Below are 24,013 nucleotides of genomic sequence, written 5' to 3'. Positions count from 1 at the left end.
TGAACAAATATAGACAAAGTATGAATGAATGAAATGCCAAAGTTTTTTTTTTCTTTCTTTCTTGTTTTGAAATTCATTTCGAATTCAAACCAAATAACCAGAAATGATAGAGTGAGAGTGAGAGTGAGAGAGAGAGAGAAAGAAAAAACAACAAGTATTGCCATAGAAAAAAAACAGAGACCAGCCAAATGAAATAAAAAAAAAGCTTATTCGGATTCTTGAAGCCGATCGAATGTGTGCGTGTGTGTGTGTGTGTGCAATGCGATGTGAAAACATTTATACACACACACACAATGATGATGATGATGATAAGAATAATTTTTTCAAAGATCATCTCAAAGAAATAAATGTGGATGTTTTGTTGTGTGGAAAGAATGATTCAAAAAAAAGCAAGAATTTACCAACCAAATTATGATGATCGCCTTTAAGAAAATGATAGAATTTTTTTTTCTTTGAATGATCAATATTGTACAATATTGTAGAAATATAGCAAACTTTATCACAAGCAAAATTTCGATTGTCTATAGGATTTAGAAACTGAAAAAGATTCTAGTCTGCGTTTGATGATCATCATCATCGTAATCATCATATAGATCGACGAATAATAGCCAAAGGCAAATATAAATTATTCGCTTTCCATCATAATCATCATCAATGTAAAAATGGCAGAAAACAACAAATTGTAATCTGAATTCGATTGTTTACCAATGAAACTTTCTCCCTCTCCCTCTCCCTCTCTCTCTCTCTCTCTCTCTCTCTCTCTCTCTCTTTTTCTCATTTGGTATCGGCTTTCGGATGGATCTTAGATGAAAAAAAAAATTTTCTTTGCGGTTAATGAGATCACACAAGAAAGAAAAGCCCAATTGGGATATAAAAAAAAATAAAATACAAAATGATGAAACGTGAAATAAAAAAAAAGGTCAACAATAAATTAAATTTATTCCTGTTCAACATCTTTTTCTATTTCTATTTCCGATTGTTAAATCATTCAATCATTCATTCATTAGAATAATTCTTTTTGTCATTGTTTAATCATCTTCTTATTTGGCAATAAAATTATTCTGTTTTTTTTTGGTTGAAAACTCTTGCAACCAACACCAGAGAGCGCTGCTAGTTCAACAATCAATTCCAATTAACGACAAAATTGAAAAATTGAATTCTCTGTAAAAAAAATTGTTTGAACAGAATAAAAAACCAGAAAATAATAATAATAAGAAGAAGAAGAATAATGTAATACAATGTATAAACATGTCATTGACATTAATCATAATTAGTTGAAATGAGAAGAAAAAATTTTTTACATACAAGTTTGTATGCAATATATAAAATGATTATGGAAATAGTACAGTCGATTTCCAGATAAAAATTATATATACAGAGATTCTAAGAACCACCGACAGACACAGACACATACACACACACACACTTCAATTAACAACATCAGGTGAAAACTTTCAGCAGGTATATAAGTGATTAGATGAATGGTAAAAAGTGCAAGTGTTGCTGATCTGAATTTTTCTTTAGACTTGAAGTTTTCTTTTTTCTATTTTTTTTTTGTACCGTTTTATTTCATTTTTTTCAGTTTTTTTTTCGTATACGGCTTAGTTTTTTCTCATTAGAAACAGAAACAATGAACGGCTGCCGTTATTCGGAATACCGATGATGCTGCTGCTGCTGATGATGATGATGATGGTAAAATGGTTTCATTATCAATAATAAAAACTGGAAACGGTAATTTTTTTTTCTTTGGTTTTTTTTCTGGTAACAGTAAAAAATAAAATTACATCAATGCACAGCTGCCACACACACACACTTATACACGTATGCTGACGACAACGACGATGAAAAAAGCATTTAGATGTCCATTATCAGCTAAAAATTCAACCGAACAAAAAAAAAGAAGAGATGAAGAAGAAAAAAAATTCCATTGAATCCTATCGATGCATCTTTAGCCACCAAATTGTCAGAAACATCCTATTCAAGTGAAAACAAAAAACTATGATCATCATCAGAAATCATTGAGTTTTTTTTTACCATTTTATTTCAATCATCATTCTTCTTTATTCTCAGGTTTATACTTATGGTAAATGGTAACAAAAACAAAAACAAAAAACAATAACGACAAAAAAGTGACAAATAATAATGCTAATAGTGTGCAAACGACTAGTAGCTAGTTTGTTGTTGAGCAAAAAAAAAACAAGAATCCATTACATATGGACTTATAGAGTTACTTATGATGTTCATGTATGTTCGATTGAATGATAACACAGAATAAACAATATTACTTTTCTCAAATCAGACATAATCATTATTTGATCGTGGGCGTGTGCATGTATATGTATGTGGGTGTATTCTGATTTTAGTAATCATCCAGAATCTTCATTGTAAATATAAAAAAAAATATCTGAATGAAAAAGTTATATATTGAATAACTAATCAAGAGATAATCATTTGACATTGGCTTGATAGATTGAAATGAATGAAATCAGAAAAAGATAAAACACAAGAACAAAGTATGTAAAAAAAAAAGTTTTTTTCTTATTTTCTCCATTCTATTTGATGAAGTAAAAAATGAGCCTTTTGTTTTTTTTTCCTGTATAATCATCGAATGAGATGAAATGAAATTTGAATAGATCTGGCAATCTCTCTTTGATCATCAGAATATAGATCAGTATCGGATCTTGAAATGATTGGAAAATGAAAATGCAAACGATCGAAGCGTAAAAAAGTCATAATCAAGGAAGAAGCAAAGTTTTCTTTTTCTAGCTATAATAATATATATACATAATAAGAGCTAACAACGGAAGATGAAAGAAGAGAAACAAATTCATCTCAAATGGAACAGTTCATCGAATAGGCCAACCAGAATGAAGAAGAAAAAAAAACACTAGCCATATAGCCAACTATGAAAGAAATAAAATGCAGATGATGAAAATAATGAATAACATAACATTCATGAGTATCATAAAAAGACCAACAACGAATGAATGAATGAATGAATGAATGATCCATACAATGAGCTATAAAGCAGTGAAAGCAAAGAAAGATGAAAATCTACATCTGGGAAATGTCAATTAGCTGAAAATGGAACCCAAATGAACAAGTAACATCAAAAAAAAAAGCAGAATTATTGGTGATTGATCATCATCAACATCATCATCATCATCATAATCTTATATGTGTGAATTTTCTCTTGAATGAATCTAACATTCATGTATGAAAACATTTTGAAATGACATCCAAATATTTCTTTTTTCATATAATGAATGAATAGAGAAAAATGAAACTTTGGATAAAGAAAAACATAGTCCGCAAGAATTAATGCAAGAATTTTTTTTCAGTTGTTGTCGTTATTATTGTGAGAATTTTCAAAAAAAAAATTCTGTGGTTATCTACACAAACACACATCGTACTAATGAAATGTGAACAAATGAAAGAAACGGAAACATTTTTTTTTTTGAATTCTTCTCAGTACAAAAAAAAATACATTGATCAATTGGAACCATCAATGATGATGGTAATGGTAGCATGTATTTGTATATGCGTGTGTGTGTGTGTGTGTGTGTGTGTGTGTGGGTGAACCATATGGTTAATGTTTTAATGTCAATGTTTGAAATTAAATTTATGATTAATTATTAATCTTGTTTGTGTGGGCAAATATATATATCATCGGATCAGGAAAAGAGAAAAAAAGTGTGTGTGTGTGTATGTGTGTGGTTCCAGAACGATGAAATTGGAACGTTGACAGGAAAAGAAAAAAAAATAACTGTACTTGGTCTTACAACATATAGTCATCAATGGAATCGTAAAAAGCTTGCAAACATACATACACACACACACACATGACTATACTGTTTGTGAGATTAAATTGGCTAAAATTATCATTCTATATTTGTTTATTATGGTTGCATTGTTTTGTTTTTCTCATCCCCTCTTATTTCATTGCTACTATTCTTTTCTGTTTAATATGAACAGAATAAGAAACCAATAAAGAGATAAATAGATAATGAAAACGAATAAATAATTTTATTGATTTTTTTTATATCGATAATGGACATTGTTGCAGAAAATGAATGAACGAAGATAGTAGAAAAAAATCGGTTATTCATTTAGCCGGTCTATCAGTCATTGTCATTTGCCATTTATAGCCAATGAGAATTTCTACTAAAAAATGGACTGACCAATTCATCCACACTACCAACAAACATAAAATGGCATTGTCCATTAAAAGAATCAAACTAAAAGATTTTTATGAAATTAATCAAGAATCAAACGAACGAATAAATTTTTTTTTTCACCATCTCTCTATAATTCTTTTCCTTTCTCATCTCCACCACCATACTGCTGCATATTTCAATGACCAATGACAGTATCATTTTACAATGACAACAGCAATTTGATCTGGTACATGAAGATGTCCAAAGTTTTTTTTTTCATCCTCCTCTTGTTTTTAGGTTTTGGATTGGCAGAACACACACATACATTACGTATATATGCAAAGCAAACAATAACAACAACAACAACAAACCGGAAGACAATGACATCATACAACAAAAACAAATTGACAAGATTGTTAATTTTCTTTACAGAATACAAATATATACAAAAAAATCGTAATCAATTGATTTTTACGTTTTCACTATAAATGACAATTCTATTTGTTTTTATATTTGTTCACGATTTATTTGTTTATCTATTGATTGTCATTATTGATGAACAAAAGAATCAAATGTCGAATTGTGTGTGTGTGTGTGTTTTTCTTTTCACTCACATCTAACATTTTTTTTTAATGATTGTGATGAAGAAAAAAAATTTTTTTTTCTTTCGTTTCTGTTTACCAATATTTGATGATATTGAATCATTAGAAAAAGAATTATAAGAAACGAAAAAGATTTCTATGGGAAAAAAAATGTCAATTTTTTTTTTGTCATGAATGTCAACCGAAAGATAAGAAAAAGAAAAAAAATTAACAGAAAGTTGAATTCAAAAAAAAAAATGGTAGGAATCCAAAAAAAAAACAACAACAACAATGATAACGAGAAAACAAAACACAATTCAATTCAAATGCTGTCATCAGTCATTTTTTTATTTTTTTATTTCTTGATGAACAAAATTCACAAACCAAGCTCATTTATGATTCTAGTTTTATTTCTTAAAATAATAGTGATCCAAGAAAACTAAAAGGAAAAAGTTTCTAATGAAACTTTCAGGTTTTCTTACATTATGAACTGCAATCAATATTAATGGAATGTTTTCACTATAATTCTTTTAATTTTAATTACAAGTTTTTTTCCTGGTACAAGTGATCGGTCGATCATCATCATCATCATCAAATGTTCATCAACGTTAATTGTATGATGAATTGAAGAAGCATTAAAAATGCATCAAAATCGTGTATACAGCTGTGTAAATGAAAACGAAATTCATACAAGAGATCAGAAGAATTTTTTTTTCTCCGTTGATTCCTGATTGTTGTAATGAAAACCATAAGAATATATGAAAGAATTTTTTTTTCTTTCCCTGGTTAAAAAAAAACAACAACAACAATGATGATGACATTGTGTGACAAGTGAACAAGTAAATTCTGTTTTTATGGCAAGCAAATGTCGTTGATTATATGAATGTATGTATGTACTATGGTTTGGATAGATAAATGAATGAAACTTTTTTTTCTTCTCATCTAATTCCAGTTATTATTATTATTATTATTATTGTTATATGTTAACCAACCAAAGTATGTATGCATGTCAGCAAAATGAAAGGAGAAACATTCCGATGAAAAGAAAAAAAAATTGTAACAGTACGTTTCAATTATGTAAATTAAGAAAGTAAATTTATGTACATCAAAGTAGAAAATAATGGAATGAAAAAAAAATCAGAACGAACGACATCAACCAAACAAGAGATTGAAACTTGAAAACATCATCAATGATTAGAACGAAAAAAAAAATTGTTTTATATGTGGAATTTGAGTTTTTTTTTCTATATTCTGGAGATTTTTTTTTTTTTTTTTTTGGTGGTCGACATTAAGAAAAAAAATGATCATTCTGTATTGGTCATGATCTGAAGAAAATTGAGGCCAAAACACCAAATAGCACTTAACGATGATACAAATTCAATTTAAAAAAAAAATCTATCTATTTTTCAATGTATGTATGGGATGAATGAATAAATGCATTCATTTTTGTCATCATCAATGGTGAGTGGACAAATAAAAAAAAGGAAAATGTATCGAATTAATTAGAGCTTAACACAATAAGAATGAGAGAGAGAGAGAGAGAGAGAGAGAGAGAGAGAGAGAGAGAGAGAGAGAGAGAGAGAGAGAGAGAGAGAGAGAGAGAGAGAGAGAGAGAGAGAGAGAGAGAGAGAGAGAGAGAGAGAGAGAGAGAGAGAGAGAGAGAGAGAGAGAGAGAGAGAGAGAGAGAGAGAGAGAGAGAGAGAGAGAGAGAGAGAGAGAGAGAGAGAGAGAGAGAGAGAAAAAATCGAATCCTCAAATTTTCGAAACAAACAAAAAAAACAAAACAAAACAAAAGAATACACATAATGGCCATATAAATAAATTATATTGGTTTTCTTTTTCTCTTCACACACAATTCATCTATTTACAAATAAAAATTGGTAGATAGATATATTTTATTTATTATGAGATCATCGAAATCGATGATTCTCTCTTTCTCTATGTTATCACTGGCATCGAATATCATTGTGTGTGCATGTGTGTGTGTGTGTGTGTGTGAATCTAATGTTCATTCGATAAGAATGGAGACAAATATATAGAAGAAAAAAAAACAAGGATGACACCCGCGGGATGGATTCATCATACATTCATAAACACAAATATAGAGCTTAGCATCAATAATAATAATGATGATGATGATGATGATTATGGTGATAACTATAAGTAGGAATAAATAGAAAAAAAACCGATACGATAAAAAAATGTATTAGGCAATATAATCATGATTCTGAAATTGATATTTATTTTTTTTATTTTCAGGTCCCAGATTCTTCTTTCGACAACAACAACAATTTGAAATGATAAACAATAAACGATGAACAATAGTAGTAGTAGTGATCATTAAATTATTCATCGTGTCAAATATCATTATCAATTCTGTATATACAAGTGTAATAAGTGTGTGTGTGTTGTACAAATAAATCAACAAATTGTTGATTACTAGCGGCAACTTTTCATTATCTCAAATTATGAAACCTTATTTTCGGTTTTGTTTTGTTTTGTTTTTTTTTTGCCACTAATCATAATTATGGATCATCATTATATCGAACAAAAAGCCAACAATAAAATGGTACATGTAAAACAAATGACAATTATTCAACCAGAGATTGAAATGAACATGAAGAGTCAACGATATTTTTTCAATTTCTTTTTTTTTTCTTCTTCTTTTTTGATAATTCGATCCACTAGCCGTCATCATCATTATCATCATTATTGTTGCTAGCTCAAGTATCGATTACAGTTTACAATTTTTATGAATACAGAATATAAACCATTGGATCGACCGGATCCATTGGTGACATTTACCGAAGACAATTTTATTGGTCACATTTTTGTATGAATATTTTTTTTTTGTTTCACATTCGTATATTCTACATTCAACCATCATTGCTATCGATTTGATTCTCATTGTTCTTATCTAACTTGACTCTCTTTTTTTGCAATGGAATTTTTCGATCCAACAGAAAAACAAAAATACGAAATGAAAATGAAAATGGCAACCAGGTTATACACTGAATTCATCATCGATCGTATTTTCTGGTGGAATTACCAATACAAACTAGATTAGGAAATGCATCAAAATTTTTTTTTTCCAACAAACACACATTTATTCTCTTCAGTTTCATTCACCCACACATTGATATATAAAAATGAAATACGTTACGAATAAATAAATAAATCGAATCCAGAAAAGTCCAGAAAACAAAACAAAAGAAAAATCCTAATTCCTTCGAGACAATGAATGAAACTTATATAATGACATTCTTTTCAATATCTCATTACAGTGTTTATGTGCGTGTGTGTGTGTGTGTGTGGGCATGTATATGATTCTAATGGAAATAACATCCAAATCAAGTATAAAGATTCCTAACGGAATGATATAATCAGCAAATTTTATTTCGCTATGATTCATTGAGTTCATTATACTTTTTTTGTTCATACACAAAGTCATTGTCCATCATAAGTAAACTATATATAATAATGACAAACAAATAAGGCAAGAATCAAAAAAAAAAAAAACATTGACAATATACCATTGTTATACGTTTGTACTATTATGTATTTTGATATCGATCAAAAAACATCAAAACCAACAACAACAACAACAACAAAAAATGCATATCCACCTACATAATATTATCAAGTGACATGTATCCAATCGAATCTATTCACCATATTCAGTTAATCAATCAAACAAGTCTGAAATTCTGTCGTCGACAACAACAACAACAACAAAAACAACAATAATCGGATCCAAGTTTAGTACAGAAGAAAAAAAACCTTGAATAGAATACAATGAATGAATGGGAAAAAAAATAAACAACAAACAACAGCCAACAAAACCAGAATTGTTGCTAGTATAGTGTCAAAAAATAAAAATGTAAAAGACCAAAAAAAAAAAACTTTCAACATTCACAACATCTGTCCCTGGAATAAAAACAGTATGATGATGATGATGATGAAAAAAAGTCTGGCGATTGAAACGACATAATGCCAGACAAACATGCATTTTATTTTATTTTATTTTTTTCACTGACAAAAATTATTCGGCCATTGCATAGATACTAAAAGCAAAAGCTTTAACAATGATGAAAACTACAACAACAACATGTTCCAGAAACAAGAAGATGATGAAAAAAAAAGATTTTTTTTTCGCGATAGAATAGATTATGAAAGCAAGAAGAAAGGAAAAATATTCTATTCATAAAAAAAAGAACTAACCTTCCACTGTCCTTTTCCAAAGCGTTCATTATGTATAAAGTACTTGTGCGTTTATAAGTGGTCTCTGATGTTATGGACGTTTTCGATGATGATGATGATGATGATTCTGATGTTGTTGATGATAAAAATGTAGACATTGGATCAACGTTTGAATTCAAATTGGATCGATGAACTCGATGATGATGTTGTCGATCAAAACTAGTAGATTCTGTTGATGGTATCATGATAGATTCATGATGATGATCACCAGATGTTAATAATAACTTTTGTTGCTGTTGCTGTTGTTGTTGTTGTTGTTGATGCTGATGCTGTTGTACAGAATATGATGAATAAAGTAATGAATTTTCATTTGATTCTTTAATATTCGATTGTTGTTGTTGTTGATGATGATGATTATGATTATTATTATTATTATTTATTATCATTATAATTGATATCATCATCATCGGTAATAAGATCTAATTGTGAATTATCACCATCACCAACCGGTAATAATGACATCATAACACCGGATGGGCTATAACTTTCACGTATTAGATACATTTGACGACCAAATGTCATTAATGACATATTACGTATTGTACGGCCACGCCATTCCCATTCGATTTGTACATTTGGTATGGCTTCCATTACACAACCAATTGAAGCATTTTCACCTATGAATATTTGAAAAGATGAAACGAAAAAATGAAAAAAAATGATTATTATTTATAACCAAAAAAAAAAAAAAAAAAAACTCATCTGGTAATATCATTGTGTCCATTTTTTTTAATGGACAATAATTAGTAACAACTGCATATATATGAACACACAAAAAAAAATTTAACTACACACATATAAATTAATTTTTTTCCCTTTCAATATTCTCTCTTAAAAAATGGGTAAAAATGGGTAATACAGTGTTGATTCATTGGTCATAAATATATGGCTTGATTTTTTTTTTTTTTAGCCTACCAGCTATACAAAAGACATTTCCGATTCCAGTTTTTTTTTGTTTCCATTCACTTTTTGATTATTATATACAATCTACAATTTTTTTTCCACATTTCTATTCATTTATAAATATGAACACAATGTGAAACAAATGTAAAACGGATTGTACGGAATAAATCGAATTTGAAAACACACACACACACACACACACACACACACACTGACACATATACATTTGAATATATATATAAATTACAAACAAAATGGCAACAGACTTTTAACGAACATCATCCAAAAAAAAATAAGCTTATCAGTTGACTAATAAAATAATAAAATTTTTTTTTTCGTTCGTTCGTTTGTTCGTCATTCTTTTTTTTCGTATTCATATTTAACAATGATTTTTCTGCCATTGCTTCATTTATTCGTTCATTTTTATTCATTTCAAATACACAAATGTAGGCCAATTCATTAATGAATCAATGATTCATTTTTTTTATGCATTGTTGAGAAAGTGGTTGGGAAAAAAATTCCATTGTTCCATGTTTAATGTGCTACTGATGCTGATTTGGCTGTTGAAATATTTGATGATGTGAACTAAATGGTAGGAAAAAAAATTGCATGTAAAAATGATGGAATGTGAGACGTAGTTGTTGTTGTTGTTGTTTGTGCTGTGATGATAACAAAAAATGTTTTTCATTGCATTCACCAAATATTTTTGCATATTTGTGTATATTTTTTTCACTTCAAATATTATTCTTGGACAGTGAATGAATTTTTTTTTTATTTCCTATGAGACTTCGTGTTGTGTGTGTGTATGCGTTGTGTTTGCATTGGTTTTTTTTCATAAAGATTGCATTTTTTTTTAAAAAAAAAGCTCAGTTGAATTTTCATTTCACTCTATTGAAATTTAGCCTAGCTGGAGAGTTGTTTGATTTTTTTTGTTTGTTTATTTCGTTTTTTTTCACTCGTGGTCAATAGTTATGCATTGGTTAAATTGCAACCAATGAAGAAAAAAAACGCCATTTGGTCAAATTCAGTTATAACAAGAAAAAAAAGTAAAATAAAGAATTTGATGGAAAGTTGTGAAGAATGCAAGAATGATCGAGGCCAGTATTATAAATTCCAGGAATAATGACGACAAAAAAAACTCGTAGAATAATGGGGGATGTAGTTGAACTAGTGGCGAAGAAGATAAAGAGAGAGTGAGAGAGAGAGAGACAACAATCGGAATGAGAATAAAATAAAATAAAAAAATTTTTCATATTAAAGTTTCTTTTTTTCTCTATTTTTTTACACTCATTCTATTTCATTTTGATTATTTTGGTACCCAGAAAGAGAAAGAGAGTGTAGACAAAAAAAAATTGAATCATTTGCTCAAATACAACTTTTAAAACTGAGAAAAAAAAGCTAATAACAGTAATATCAATCATGGAACTAAATTGGATTGCCGTTATTTTTTTTCATTTTCATTTTCCACTTTTTTTCTGATTCATAGATTGTTCGTTGACTATATAGTCAAAAAAAAATTTTTTTTCTCCCTTTTTTTTATTCCCTTTGATTTGAAAACAAGCATGGTACCAGTTTAGTGAATGGAATTTTCAAATTACATAGACAGACACGAAATGCATTCGGTCATCCATCAACATTGATTTTAATGCATCGTCTCTCTCTCTCTCTCTCTCTCTCGTTTTTTCATTCTCATTAAATGAAACAGCCACAAAAAGAATTAGAATCACAAGGGGAACGATACAAGGGGACAGAGTGAACGAGCGATGATGGCAATATATATATAATATTAAATCCAGTTTAATTTACAGAGCTTTTCTTTCTCTAACCATCATCACTAATGACCATTTATAATTGAAATTAGGGAAATTTTTTTTTCATGCCTTCTCTTTCAGAATAATTAGCATGTTGTTAATCAAATGTGTACAAAAAAAAATACAAGAATCGATTTAATTAACTCTTTTTTTCTGGTTTTGTCTACTAAATTTTTTCCCTTTGCATTTTTTTTTGTCATCACTCAATAGTTATAAATTTTCACTGTGATAAATTGATCATTTGATGATGATCATCGTGAAAATGTTCAACTTTAACGCAAACTAAATCTAGATCATCATCTTAATTAAATGGAACAATAAAACTGACGATATAAACGAATCGATCTTGTATTTTTTGGGATTGTCATCCAATGTATTCGGTTGATTTCGGCAACAATAATTGGATTGTAGTTTCATGTGTAAACACACACACATCAACCAAAAACCAAAAAAAAAAAAAAACGACGACGACGACAACATCTCAATTGATGTTTATTTTTTCTCAATCAAACATATAACACCCCAAAAAAAAACAGAACAGAACAGAATCAAACAACATGAAAGATAACAATGATGATGATGATGATCGGATTGTTTAGTATACTAATTCGAGTAATCTTAGCGAGAAACAAAAAAAAAATAACATGACAGAAAAAAAACAGACAGCAAAAATAAAAAAAAAATGATCGTAACATTATATCACAATTTAATCATTATATCAATTAGATTGTTTCAACAAATCATCGTACATGTTGTTTTTGGTGTGTGTGTACATATGTCATGTTTGTCTAGTTTAGTCTATTTGATTGGATAAATTAAATTGAGCTTAATTTTTTTTTCTTTTGGCCAGATTCTGGCAATATATAAAAATTATGATGTATCATGATGAAAATGATCAAAATATGATAAAAATTTCTAAATAGTTTGAATTAATCTGTATGAAACATGCAGTTAAATATCTGGATAACAATGCCAAAGACGATTACGAAGACATTGTTATGTAAGTGAAGATTTCACATTGAAAGAATTTAATACGGATACGGGTACAGTTTGAGCGTGAGAGACAAAATAGTCATGTAAAGAAAATCGTCTCCCTTTCTCTTTCTTTTCTTTTTTTTTTTTTTTGCTCTGAATATTATTATTTCATTCAATGTTGCAGATTCCGTGTTGTTCAGTCATCCATAAATGATGAACTTGACAAGTTGACCGTTATTTCTATTTCTATTCTAGTCCATAGAAATTCATTCATTCGGATTCAAACAAGAACAATTAGATAGATATGAAGCAAGAGCGAGAGAGAGAGTTTGACTTGTATACACCAGCTGCATTTACAATTCAAAGAATCTCTCCCTTTTTCTTTGAATCTTTTCCATCTTTTTATCTTCTTTACCATTTTGTTCAACCATCATGATCATCAACATCATCATAAATGATCACACACACACACACAACAACATCAATCGTATGAGCCAAATGGAATTGATGACAAAATAAAGAACTCATTTTGTCGCTGACCAGAGCAGCAAGAAAAAAAAGGACATTATTTACTGTTGGAAAAAAAAGTTGGCATAATATTTATGATGTTCTTGTTGATGTCCTCAAATATACTGAAATATATCAAGTTTTTTACTAACGAATTCCTGAGAAATTCAAAAAATAAAATAAAAAAGTTTTTTTTTCCTTTCAAACTCAATTCGTCTCGTCAGCTATATTAGCTATTTTTTTTCTCTGTTGAACCAATGTCATCATCATTATCATTATTATTATGGTCATGAATGAAAGCCGGACATCAATGAATCTATTTCGTTTCGGTTCAATTGAGACAATCATCATCATCATCATCATCACAAAGACAAGGAAACAAATTGTAATATATATCAGTGTCTGCAGATGGACAAAGTCATCATCCGACAACAAGAAACTAAATTCATGATTGACCATTCAAAATTTGACATCATCATCATCATCTTTAATGATGCATTAGTCTCTTTACTATTTTTTTTACGACGATAGTAGATCATTTCAATGAAATATAATGAAATAAATTAATTAAATGAAAAAAAAATTAAATAGATTAAAATCGCTATCAATTGAATTTAATTAAACTTTATCCATTTCGATTGGTCATCATTCCATTTGATTCTGAAAGAATTGCTACGAAAAAAAAAATGGCAAAGAATCAAAATTAATGATGATAATAATGATTAGTCTTTCCACTGTAATCATTGTCATTATCATCATCATCATCACCATCATCATCATCAATCGTGACATTCATACGGATTCATTTAAGTAGAAGAAAAAAAAATTTGAAACTGTCAAAAAAAGCAAATATTGGAAATGAATAAATTCATGAGCACAGAAAGAATAAAATTGCATCAGAATAAATGAACACGAAAAAAGATTCTTTTCATCAACATCAAAGCAAGAAAAAAAAATAATTTAATTATATCAAAAAGCAAAAAAAATAAAATAAAATTAAATATGAAATGAAATAGTGATGATTGAATCATCATCATCATCACCACCATTACAGCTGAAGTAATAATGATTATGATGATGATAATAATTATAAATAATCGAATACAGTGAGAAGAAAAAAAAATGATGGCCAAAATAAATGTCATTTGGTATCATTACATTGTACCTATCGATTACTACACATCAAATTGTATATGACAGATGAAATTATTCCATCATGAATTGGATCTAAGAAAATTTTTACCACTTATTTTTATTATTACAGATGATAATAGATCAGACAGTTGAATATTGTGAATTTGAATTTTGAAAATTTGAAACAGAATTTCATTCTAAATTTTATTGATTATCAATATGATAATGGTGATTATTATTATTTAAAATATAAACAAAATTCTTTTTTCTCAATGAATAGACAAGCGACAAAAACAGAAAAATTTCATTTCATTTCCACTCATCATCATCATCATCATCATCATTATTATCATAGTATCGCATTCGTGATTGAAGAATAAGAACAACAAAAAAAAGAAAGAATGAATAGTTATGCAATCTAAAACTGAAAATGAATTTTGAATTGGTGAATGCAATTATTACATACATTGCATTCTTTCTTTCTTTTTTTGATTCATTCATCCATCCATTCATTCTCTTCAAGTATATTATGAATGGGGAGGACATAATTACAATTTCTTTAAAAAAAAAAATTTCTTTTCTTTTTCTTTCACTGTTGCTTTTTATTCATTCAATCATAAATAAAATAAAAACATGCACACATATATACAATATTTTCTTTCAATTTCTTTTTCTTCTTTTTCGTGAAATAAAAAATCTATTTTATTCTTATTCGATTCTATTCACATTTAAAAGGAAGAAAGGGGGGCTAGAACATACGGTATGATGAGTTTCTTCATTTTTTTTTCATTTATTCATTCAATACAATTTTCTATTGTCGGTTACATTCACGAATATATACCATTTATATACTACTACTGCACACACGCATACACACAAATTGAATAGAATGGAAAACGATGACGACGTTCAATGAATTTTATGGAAATAAAAAAAAAATTCATGATAAATAATTCAACTAACGGTAGTTTTGTTGTTGATGATGATGTTGTTGATGATAATGGTCGTGAATGGTGGTGGTGAAAAAAAAACAAAGTTTTTTTCATCACATTCGATTTTTTTCTCATTCATTTTTTTTTTTTTTTTTTTTTTTGCTAGATGTTGAAACCATTTCATCATCATCATCATTGAGGTCTAGATATTATTCTTTTGTGTTTTTTTTTTCGGTTGTTGTTGTTGTTGTTGTCAACATTAACCAATCATCAACTATTGTTGTCAATGTGATGTGTTGTTGTTGTTGTTGTTGTTGTTTGGTTTATATGGTTTGCGTCATCCATTAACCATTATTCAACCTTTTTTTTACGTTATCGGTTTACCCATTAAATTCTCAAAAAAATGGAGTGTTTGAAAAATTTCTTCATATTTTTTTTTGACAAATTTTGTGTACGTAGGTGTTAATGTTTATGAAATAGAATCAAAAACGGAAAACTTTTGGAAATAAACAAACGTCAATTCTGTGTGCGTTTGTGTGTGTGTGTGTGTGTGTTTATGTTGATTTTAGTTAAAAATATTTTCTCGTATATACCAGAATATTCATGCACATTATGAAAAAAAACCGATCGAATCAGGAAAAATAGAGAAAAAAAAGCAAAGCAAAAAATAAACAAACAAACAAAATGAAAAAAAAACTTTTTCCATGCGAATAGAATCCAAAAATAAATAAATTTTCAACCATTCATAAGCACACACACACACATTCTATATATATTGTCAAATGTATGTAATATTATAACACTTTTTTTGTGTATAAATAAATTGATAATCGTCGAATGGGTAAATTATCGATTACCAATATATTTAGCACAAAACAAACGATAAAAACCAGTATAAATTTTTCATTTTCATTTCTTGGCCTTCATCACAACAATAAATTCAATGATTCAATGAATCTTTACGTTTGGTCTTTGCTTTTGCTATGGCTCATCATCATCATCATCATCCATAAATATCTGATTCAACAAACGAACATTATTTTCTTGAAAAACTTATAAATGTGCGTGTTGATTTCAAATAGAATCCAAACATTACATGGACACATTGTGATAATGATGATGATGATGGCCATATTATTCTGTCTATTCTGTTTGTATGTGCATTTCGATGAAAACCAAAAAAAAAAAAAAAAAATGGAACGCGTATTTGTTGGTTTTGGTTTTGTTTGAAATTTTTTTTTGTTCCTCTTTTCGATTCTGCCCTCTCTTGACCGAAATGTTTTTCATTGATATCATGACAACACATACTTTCTATTGTATGTTCGAAATATTACATGGATCGTCAAAAAAAAAGAGAAAGAGAAGAACGAAAAAAATTCTTGCCATCTCAGCATTTAGTGACGATTAATAATCAATAATTGTGATTATTTACTTCTGTGTGTGCGTGCGTATATATAAATATGCGAAAGGCCATGGGTAATAATATCGATATAACGATAAGCAGCCGCATCCACCAAATATAATATAACGATATAGCAATAATAATAATGAAAACAATACAAAACAATGCAAAAAAAACTTCAGGATCGACTGATTTCGATGCCGACCATCAACGATACAGCATCGAATATTGTTGAAGAAACATTGATCCAGGACAAGGAGAAGAAGAAGAAATAGGAGGAGGACATAGAAAAACTCATATCTTTTTCATTTTTTTTTATTATTAACATTAGTTTACATTGTGTGTGTGTGTGTGTGTATACATGAGCAAGATTCAGCAAAGTTTTATTTATTTTCATTTTTTTTCTGTTGTTGTCTGGTCCATGGTCGTATAAGCACAAAACGAATAAACTAGCGAAAAAAAAACCAGAGCATCATCATATCGTTAGCCTTATGGTTATTCGAATGTGATTATTCTGAATTTATTATTTAATTTTTTTCCACTTTTTGTTGCTGTTGTTGTTGTTATTTGCCTGGCCACTATCGTTAAATTGATTGTGATACATATTTTTTTTTTTGCTGCATAATGGTAGGAAATAAAAAAAAAATCCTGGAAAATTTACAGACAGTTTGACCAATCTGAGTGGATCAGAAAAAAAATCGCATGAAAATATCTTGTACAATGTGATATATGGTAATAATAAAGAATGAAGAACAATGGGAAACAAAAAAAAAATATAATTTTCAATCATTGGTATGGCAAAGTAGTTTCTCAAAAAAAAAAAAAAAAAAAAATTCGGTCGTATATCATAAAAGTACATGATAATAAAAAAAAACAATGAGATACAAATTTAAATTTGAGTATATGCGAAACAATAATAATAGGAAATTGGACTACCGTTCTGTGTGTGTGTGTGCGTGTGTTTGTGAAAACAGAATGGAAACGAAAAAAATTTCAATTCAATCAGGTGATTTTTTTGATTACTTGAAACAAAAAAAAAAGTAATAAATTTAATCAAAGAATCTTTTTCTTTTTTAACATTCAAAAATGAACAATCCAAATCATGATCAATGATGATCGCCATTAATGAACCTTCTTGATGGTAGATATGAATGGAAAACCAAAAAAAAAAAAAAAAACGAAGAGAATAACGTGATTGATCAATACAATTGAATGAATAGAATGATAGAATTTGATGATGGATTTGTTGGATCATTTATGTCACGAATCAATTGTTTTCATTTTTGAATCAAATTCTTCAGAATACATAATGTTGATACTAATTATATGTGATAAGCAAAACAAATTGCATATTGTTTAAAAAAAAATCCAGAATTTGAATGGCAAAAAAAATAGAATGGAACATTGTACATAATAGTCACTATAGTGATTGTGATCATATGAAAGATTTGAAAACATTATTTTTCTTTCTACTCATCAGATTCTTTTCATCGGTTAGTTGATCGGTTTTTCGGTTATTGTTATTGTTTTGTCGGTCAGACTAATAGTGAAAAAAAATGGCTGAAGATTATAATGATAATAATAAGAAAAAGAAAAAACGTATAAAGGTTTAATAACTATTTTCTTCAACATAATATATGAAGTAATGAAAAAAAAACTCATCTTTATTATATGACTATAATTAGAAAGAAAAAGAGATAGCCAACTGGCCATTGCCAATCATTTATCTTTACTACTTATATTACCACTTTTATGATCAGCTATTGAGCATTTAGCATCATTATCATCATCATCATCCATATATTTTTCCAAACAAAAGTCCATACAATTCATTGATCAGTGTTTCTTAACCATATGGTCATCATAGACAATCAATACTAGATGATTACTACTGATAGTCCGAACATGTTTGTACTAAATCCGGACTTATAGTAACTCTATCATCATCACCAAGTTACTATTAACACAAATAACTAAGAATATAAATTCTCTCTTATTCTCTATGTATCTTTTTTAATGTTGAATAGTGTGTATGTGTGTGTGTGATTGTGGTTAATGTCGATATAGATATTCACTAATTCCTTCACCACAAGCACACACTTCCAAGAAAGAAGCATATGTGTATATGATATATAATTGGCTTAAATTCCAAGTGATCCAAATGAAAAAAAAACTATTCAAGCAAGCAGTAGAAAAAAATCATCATCGTTGTTCATATGATAATAGATTCTGAATGAATAATAATAGAAAAAAAATTTATTAGAATTTTGGTGCATATATATGATCCAGATAACATAAAAAAAATCAAGACAATCATCAAAGACCAGAGGAAAATAGAGAATAGATATGATGAAACCAATTGATGAAACAAGAAAAAACACGAACCAAACAAAAAAAAAAAAAAAAAAAAACAGTAGCAGCAGCTAGGTTCGGTCAGCTTTCCCTTATCGATTAATCTAAATAAAATAAAATTGTAAACTAAGAATGAAAAAAAAATAACTGAACAACAACAACGACAACATCATGGCATAACAAACATCATACAACATGATTTTCTTCCCGAACAAACTTTTTTCCTCCAATATGATGTTGTTTAGTGAGTATTTTGGTGGTTGGTATATAAAATAAAGGTAGTCAACAACTTTAATAATAACAGGAAAAAAAAGTGATGCATTGATCATGATGGTCAAATCCAATCATTTTTGTAATAAATGTAGATGAATATGTGTGTACCAAAGCAAAAATGAAAGCAGATATATTGGTGATGTTTTCAGTAAATAGGAGATGAGAATCAAAAAAAAAAAAAAAAAAAAACAAGCAACGACAACAACAACAAAATTCATGAATAGAAAACACATAGCATACGATTGCAAGCTGTGCGTATGTTGTGGATATTGTTGCTGCTGCCAAGAAAATTTAGATTGATGATAGTCGAATATACTCTGTATATCGATGACATCGATACAGCCTGAATACAAAAAAAACAAAAAAAAAAAAAAATAACAACACGGAATATTCAGATGGAAAATCGATTTTAAATCTTTTTTTTTTTTTGGTTCTATGGTTATTTATATTCGGGATTCAGATTGAATTGCATTCATATTCGAATTTTTCTTCATTTTTTTGAATATATTTTTAGGCGATTCCTTGCAAATGAAGTCAACAGCAGCAAAAACAACAACAACAAAATGATCATTGTAGTTATTTCATGGATTTACCGGTAAACTATCTCATGCAAAACGATGATGAAAAAAAATGAAATAGAGTTTCTCTTGTTTGTTTGTTGGATCATTATTTCTCTGTAAATCAAAAAAAAATCATGATTGCACAGATTCATAATAATTTGGAACTTATTTGGAATTAAATGTTTTTTTCTGTTGTCTTATGGGACAACAACAACAACAATGCACAAATCAATCACACAAGAAACACACAGAATGACAAATGTTGAAATGAAAACAAAAAGTTTGATCGAAACATGGAAAAAAAGAGCCAAGAAAAAATGGATGAGCAAACAAAATTGTAATCATATATAATGGAACCCTATGTCATTATCAAAAGAAGCAACAACGATTCTAGTGAAAACAACAATGTTGTAACGACCTTTGAGAGCTAATTAAGGTAAATTGATAGGTTCCATACATCCAATACATGTATATCCAGGTACTAGGTTTGTGTAATTTTTATTATTTTGACTGTTTGTTGGATTGTTCCGATTTGGAACAACAGTGACAACGACAACAAAATAAGCAAGAAAAAAAAGGGCTTGGTGAAACACGACCAATGATGATGACAATGACGACATTTAAACAAGTGTTCCACAGACACAAATTATCATCTTTATGAAAAGAGAAAAAAAACTCGATGAAACTTTGGTATACCACAACATAATAATAACAATAACAACATATATAATTCAACTAATTGATGATGAAAATGAGCCAACAATAACAACAACAACAACAACAACAACAAAAAAAGTTATATTACACACATTATACAACCCAAACAATCAAAAGTCAATGAAGGATAGTCATTCCTAGCTTGATGCTACACATAAACAGAAAAACAAAATTCTGATGATGATGATTGTCGTTTGGAAGTTTGTTGTTGTTGTTGATGATGATTATGTTGGTCAATGTGTGATGATGTTATGTAACTTAGGAACTTGTGGGTGGATGAATGAACGAATGAGTGAATGAAATGATGATGATGTCCAATTGAATTCAAAAAAAAAAAATGTACCTCTCCATATACAAATCGAGCAAAAAAAAAGTAGAAAAGAAACAACTCAAGCGTTAATATATATAAAAAAAACATGGAAACAAAGAAATAACGAATGTTAGGGTTCCATTCAATTTGAAACATTCCAAATGTGTCTTTGTGTGTGTATGTTTGGGAACAATTGGTTGCAACTATGTTTCTTATTCAGAATGATTGACTGAATATAATGTCGACTTGGCTGTGTTATAAAATGACAATCGGATTTTTTTTTCGCTGTTGTTGTTGTTGTTCTTGATATTTATTCTCGATTCTTATTCTTGATCGTAAAAGAATGGTCACACAATGATAATGATTACAACAACCGCAAACAACAACAACGACAACAACAACAACAACAACATCGGCAATAATAATAATAACAAAGAGAACATCAAAAGCAAATCACCACCATCAACATCTAGTATTGAAATCAAAGCTAAACAATAATAAACGAACAAAAAAAAAATGATTGTTGCAACGAATTGAAAATACACAAAAGGAAATAAAAAAAAAGGAAAAAAAATTTCATCATTCTCAAATTGAATTATCATTATCATCAGAGACGACATATATATGAGTTTGTTGTCGGTTTGGTCTGTCTTTGCTTGTCTTTCTTTTTTTTTTTTTTTTTGATTCAAAATTCAATTCAATTCTTTTGTTGTTGTTGTTGTCGTAGATCATCTTTTTTTTTTGGTTGTGATAAATCAAAAATAAGAAAAAACCCATACACAATGGAAGAAAGTCAAAAAAAAATCACAGTCCGGTTTGAATGTTTGAAACTTTTTTTTCTATCTTCAGTTCAGATAGTAGTAGTAGTAGTTGCTAAGAAAAGTTTTCATTCATTCGCGTTTTCGATTCAGCATTCATGAAACTTTTTTTTTTCGCCATTATATAGAAGTCCATATTAATGAATCATTGAATTCATTTTTTTTTTGTTTTATTTTGTTTGGTGCAAATGAATAAATAAAATTGAAATGAGAAATGGAAAAATTTTTGTCGATTTTGTTGAGCATCATCATTATATAAACCAAACCAGTAGCTACACTTTAGTTAAGGTAATTTATTTATGTTTTTTTTTTTTTTTGATGATTATTAATAATCATCAAAAATAATGATGATGATGATGATGATGATGATAATGATTGCGTGGTTGATAATGACAATAATTTTCAAATTTCCAGTGGCAGATTCTTTTTTTTTCTGCAGTTGTACCACAATATATATCAACTGTAAATTATTTGACTTTTTTCCCTCTCTCTCGTTCTTCCTGGTAAATAAAATGAATGAAAAAAAAATTTTATGCATAAAAAATGAAAATTGTTTTCATTGTTCATTTTTTTTCCACATTCATTAATTTATTTTCATATATTCAGGCAGAAAAAAACCAAAAAAAAAAACGAGAAACAAAAAAAAAGATTGATAATTTCATCATCATCATTATTATCATCAGCCATTAACATTATGACGATTATGGTGATGATGATGATGATGATGTGAAGAATCATAACCACACACACACACTTATTAAGATTTAGTAGATTTTTTTCCCAGAAATAAAACAATAATAAAAATAAATTCAAATCAATTAATTAGGTTAGGCAGTGATGCAAACTCGGTTTTTTTTTCGTTGTGTTGCAAATATCCCATATAATACTTATCATCATCATCATCATTATTATTATATGGTGAAGGATTTAATAACTGGAAATAAAATGAGCACAAAATTCATTCATTGATTCTTGATTCATTTTTTTCTTTCATTCATTCATTCATCAATCAATCCAATAAGTATCAGTCATAATATATATATTTATTAATGATGTAATTACAAATAACAACAATGAATTTGCGATTCTGTTGAATAAAATCATTCATCCATGTATTCAATTTTGGATAAAATTTTTTTTTTTTATATCCAATTTATTTTATCACACGAAAAATAAATTTCCTCTCTGTGTCTATGTGTGTGTATATGAAGGGAAAAAAAGAAAAATAATAATCAATCATTTGATTCAAACTTAATTTTTTCTTTTCTTTTCATCGGATGTTTGTGAAGAGAATTTTTCAAAATGTCAATGAGAATTTTAGCACACACACACATACACACATCGATTCCCATTTTATTTCATTATATTTAGACGATTAATTGAAAAAATGAATCAATAAAATTCTTGTCCAATATAGATTACTTGTCATCATTAGATTATTGATACTGTTATCGTTGATGATTGGTATGGTTGCTTTTAGTGAGACGAGCCAAAAAAAAATAACGAAAAATTTGGCCCATCCACTATAAACATCAACACAGAATTCAGATAGTGAGAAAGGAAAATTAAGAAAATTGAAAAAAAAACTTAATAACTTATTTAAGTTTCAACTACAACCAACATTCATTCATTAAACAGCATAGAAAAAAAAGCAATAACGAAAGGAAAAAACGATAACGAGCAACATAAATCTTTTCTATATATATATGAAATATTCTTAGAATGATGGCAAAAAGGGGAAAGAAAGAAAACTTTTCATCCAACAAAAAAAAAAAGAAAAGAACACAAATAAAAAGTTATAAATACCTTATTATGATTAGAAATTAGATTTTCATCAATTTTGATGAAAGAATTAATCATCATCATCATTATTACATTATTCTAGCATGAATATAACAATAATAATAACAACATCAATGGGATGAATAAAGAAATTAATTTTTTTTTGGCAAATTTCTTGCTACAGAATTTCCCGTTCATCAACTTTTAGTTGTCATTTTTTGAAAGAAAAAAAAAATTTTTTTTGACCTACCTTCATAAACAACAACTTCGGTATCGATTGAAACAACAATAGGTGGACAGGCAAATTCATCCAATTCCAATTGATTCCAACTTTTACCGAATAAACGTTCCGGTAATGTACAATTAGGTGAATATGATAATGGTATACGATGTTCAATCATCCATTTACGAAATGTTCGTAGGCCACAATCACAATGCCATGGATTATGATGTAATGTTAGCTCATAAACAGCGGGTAAACTTTTCATTATCTGTCCATCAATGTATCTACAACGAAAAATGCAAACAAAAAAAAAAAA

At 28.4% G+C, this 24,013-nt stretch overlaps 2 protein-coding genes across 2 annotated transcripts in view; one reads left to right on the top strand and one right to left on the bottom strand.

Annotated features, from left to right (window-relative positions):
* The window catches only part of LOC124494095 (guanine nucleotide-exchange factor SEC12), a 50,565-nt gene extending 26,929 nt beyond the window's left edge, over positions 1–23,636 (top strand). The window contains exon 4 of the mRNA XM_075735917.1: positions 23,624–23,636. The gene's annotated coding sequence lies outside the window, so the exon portion shown is untranslated. The remainder of the gene's footprint in view (positions 1–23,623) is intronic.
* LOC124493998 (uncharacterized) overlaps positions 1–24,013 on the bottom strand; it is an 86,046-nt gene that overhangs the window by 7,189 nt on the left and 54,844 nt on the right. The window contains 3 exon segments of the mRNA XM_075735921.1: positions 8,960–9,375; positions 9,377–9,615; positions 23,725–23,981. Coding sequence (XP_075592036.1) covers positions 8,960–9,375; positions 9,377–9,615; positions 23,725–23,981 — 912 coding nt within the window.

Source organism: Dermatophagoides farinae, chromosome 2 (assembly GCF_024713945.1).
Source record: "Dermatophagoides farinae isolate YC_2012a chromosome 2, ASM2471394v1, whole genome shotgun sequence".
NCBI lineage: Eukaryota > Metazoa > Arthropoda > Arachnida > Sarcoptiformes > Pyroglyphidae > Dermatophagoides > Dermatophagoides farinae.
Note: the sequence above shows the minus strand (reverse complement) of the source record. Positions and strands in the feature narration are given on the sequence as shown.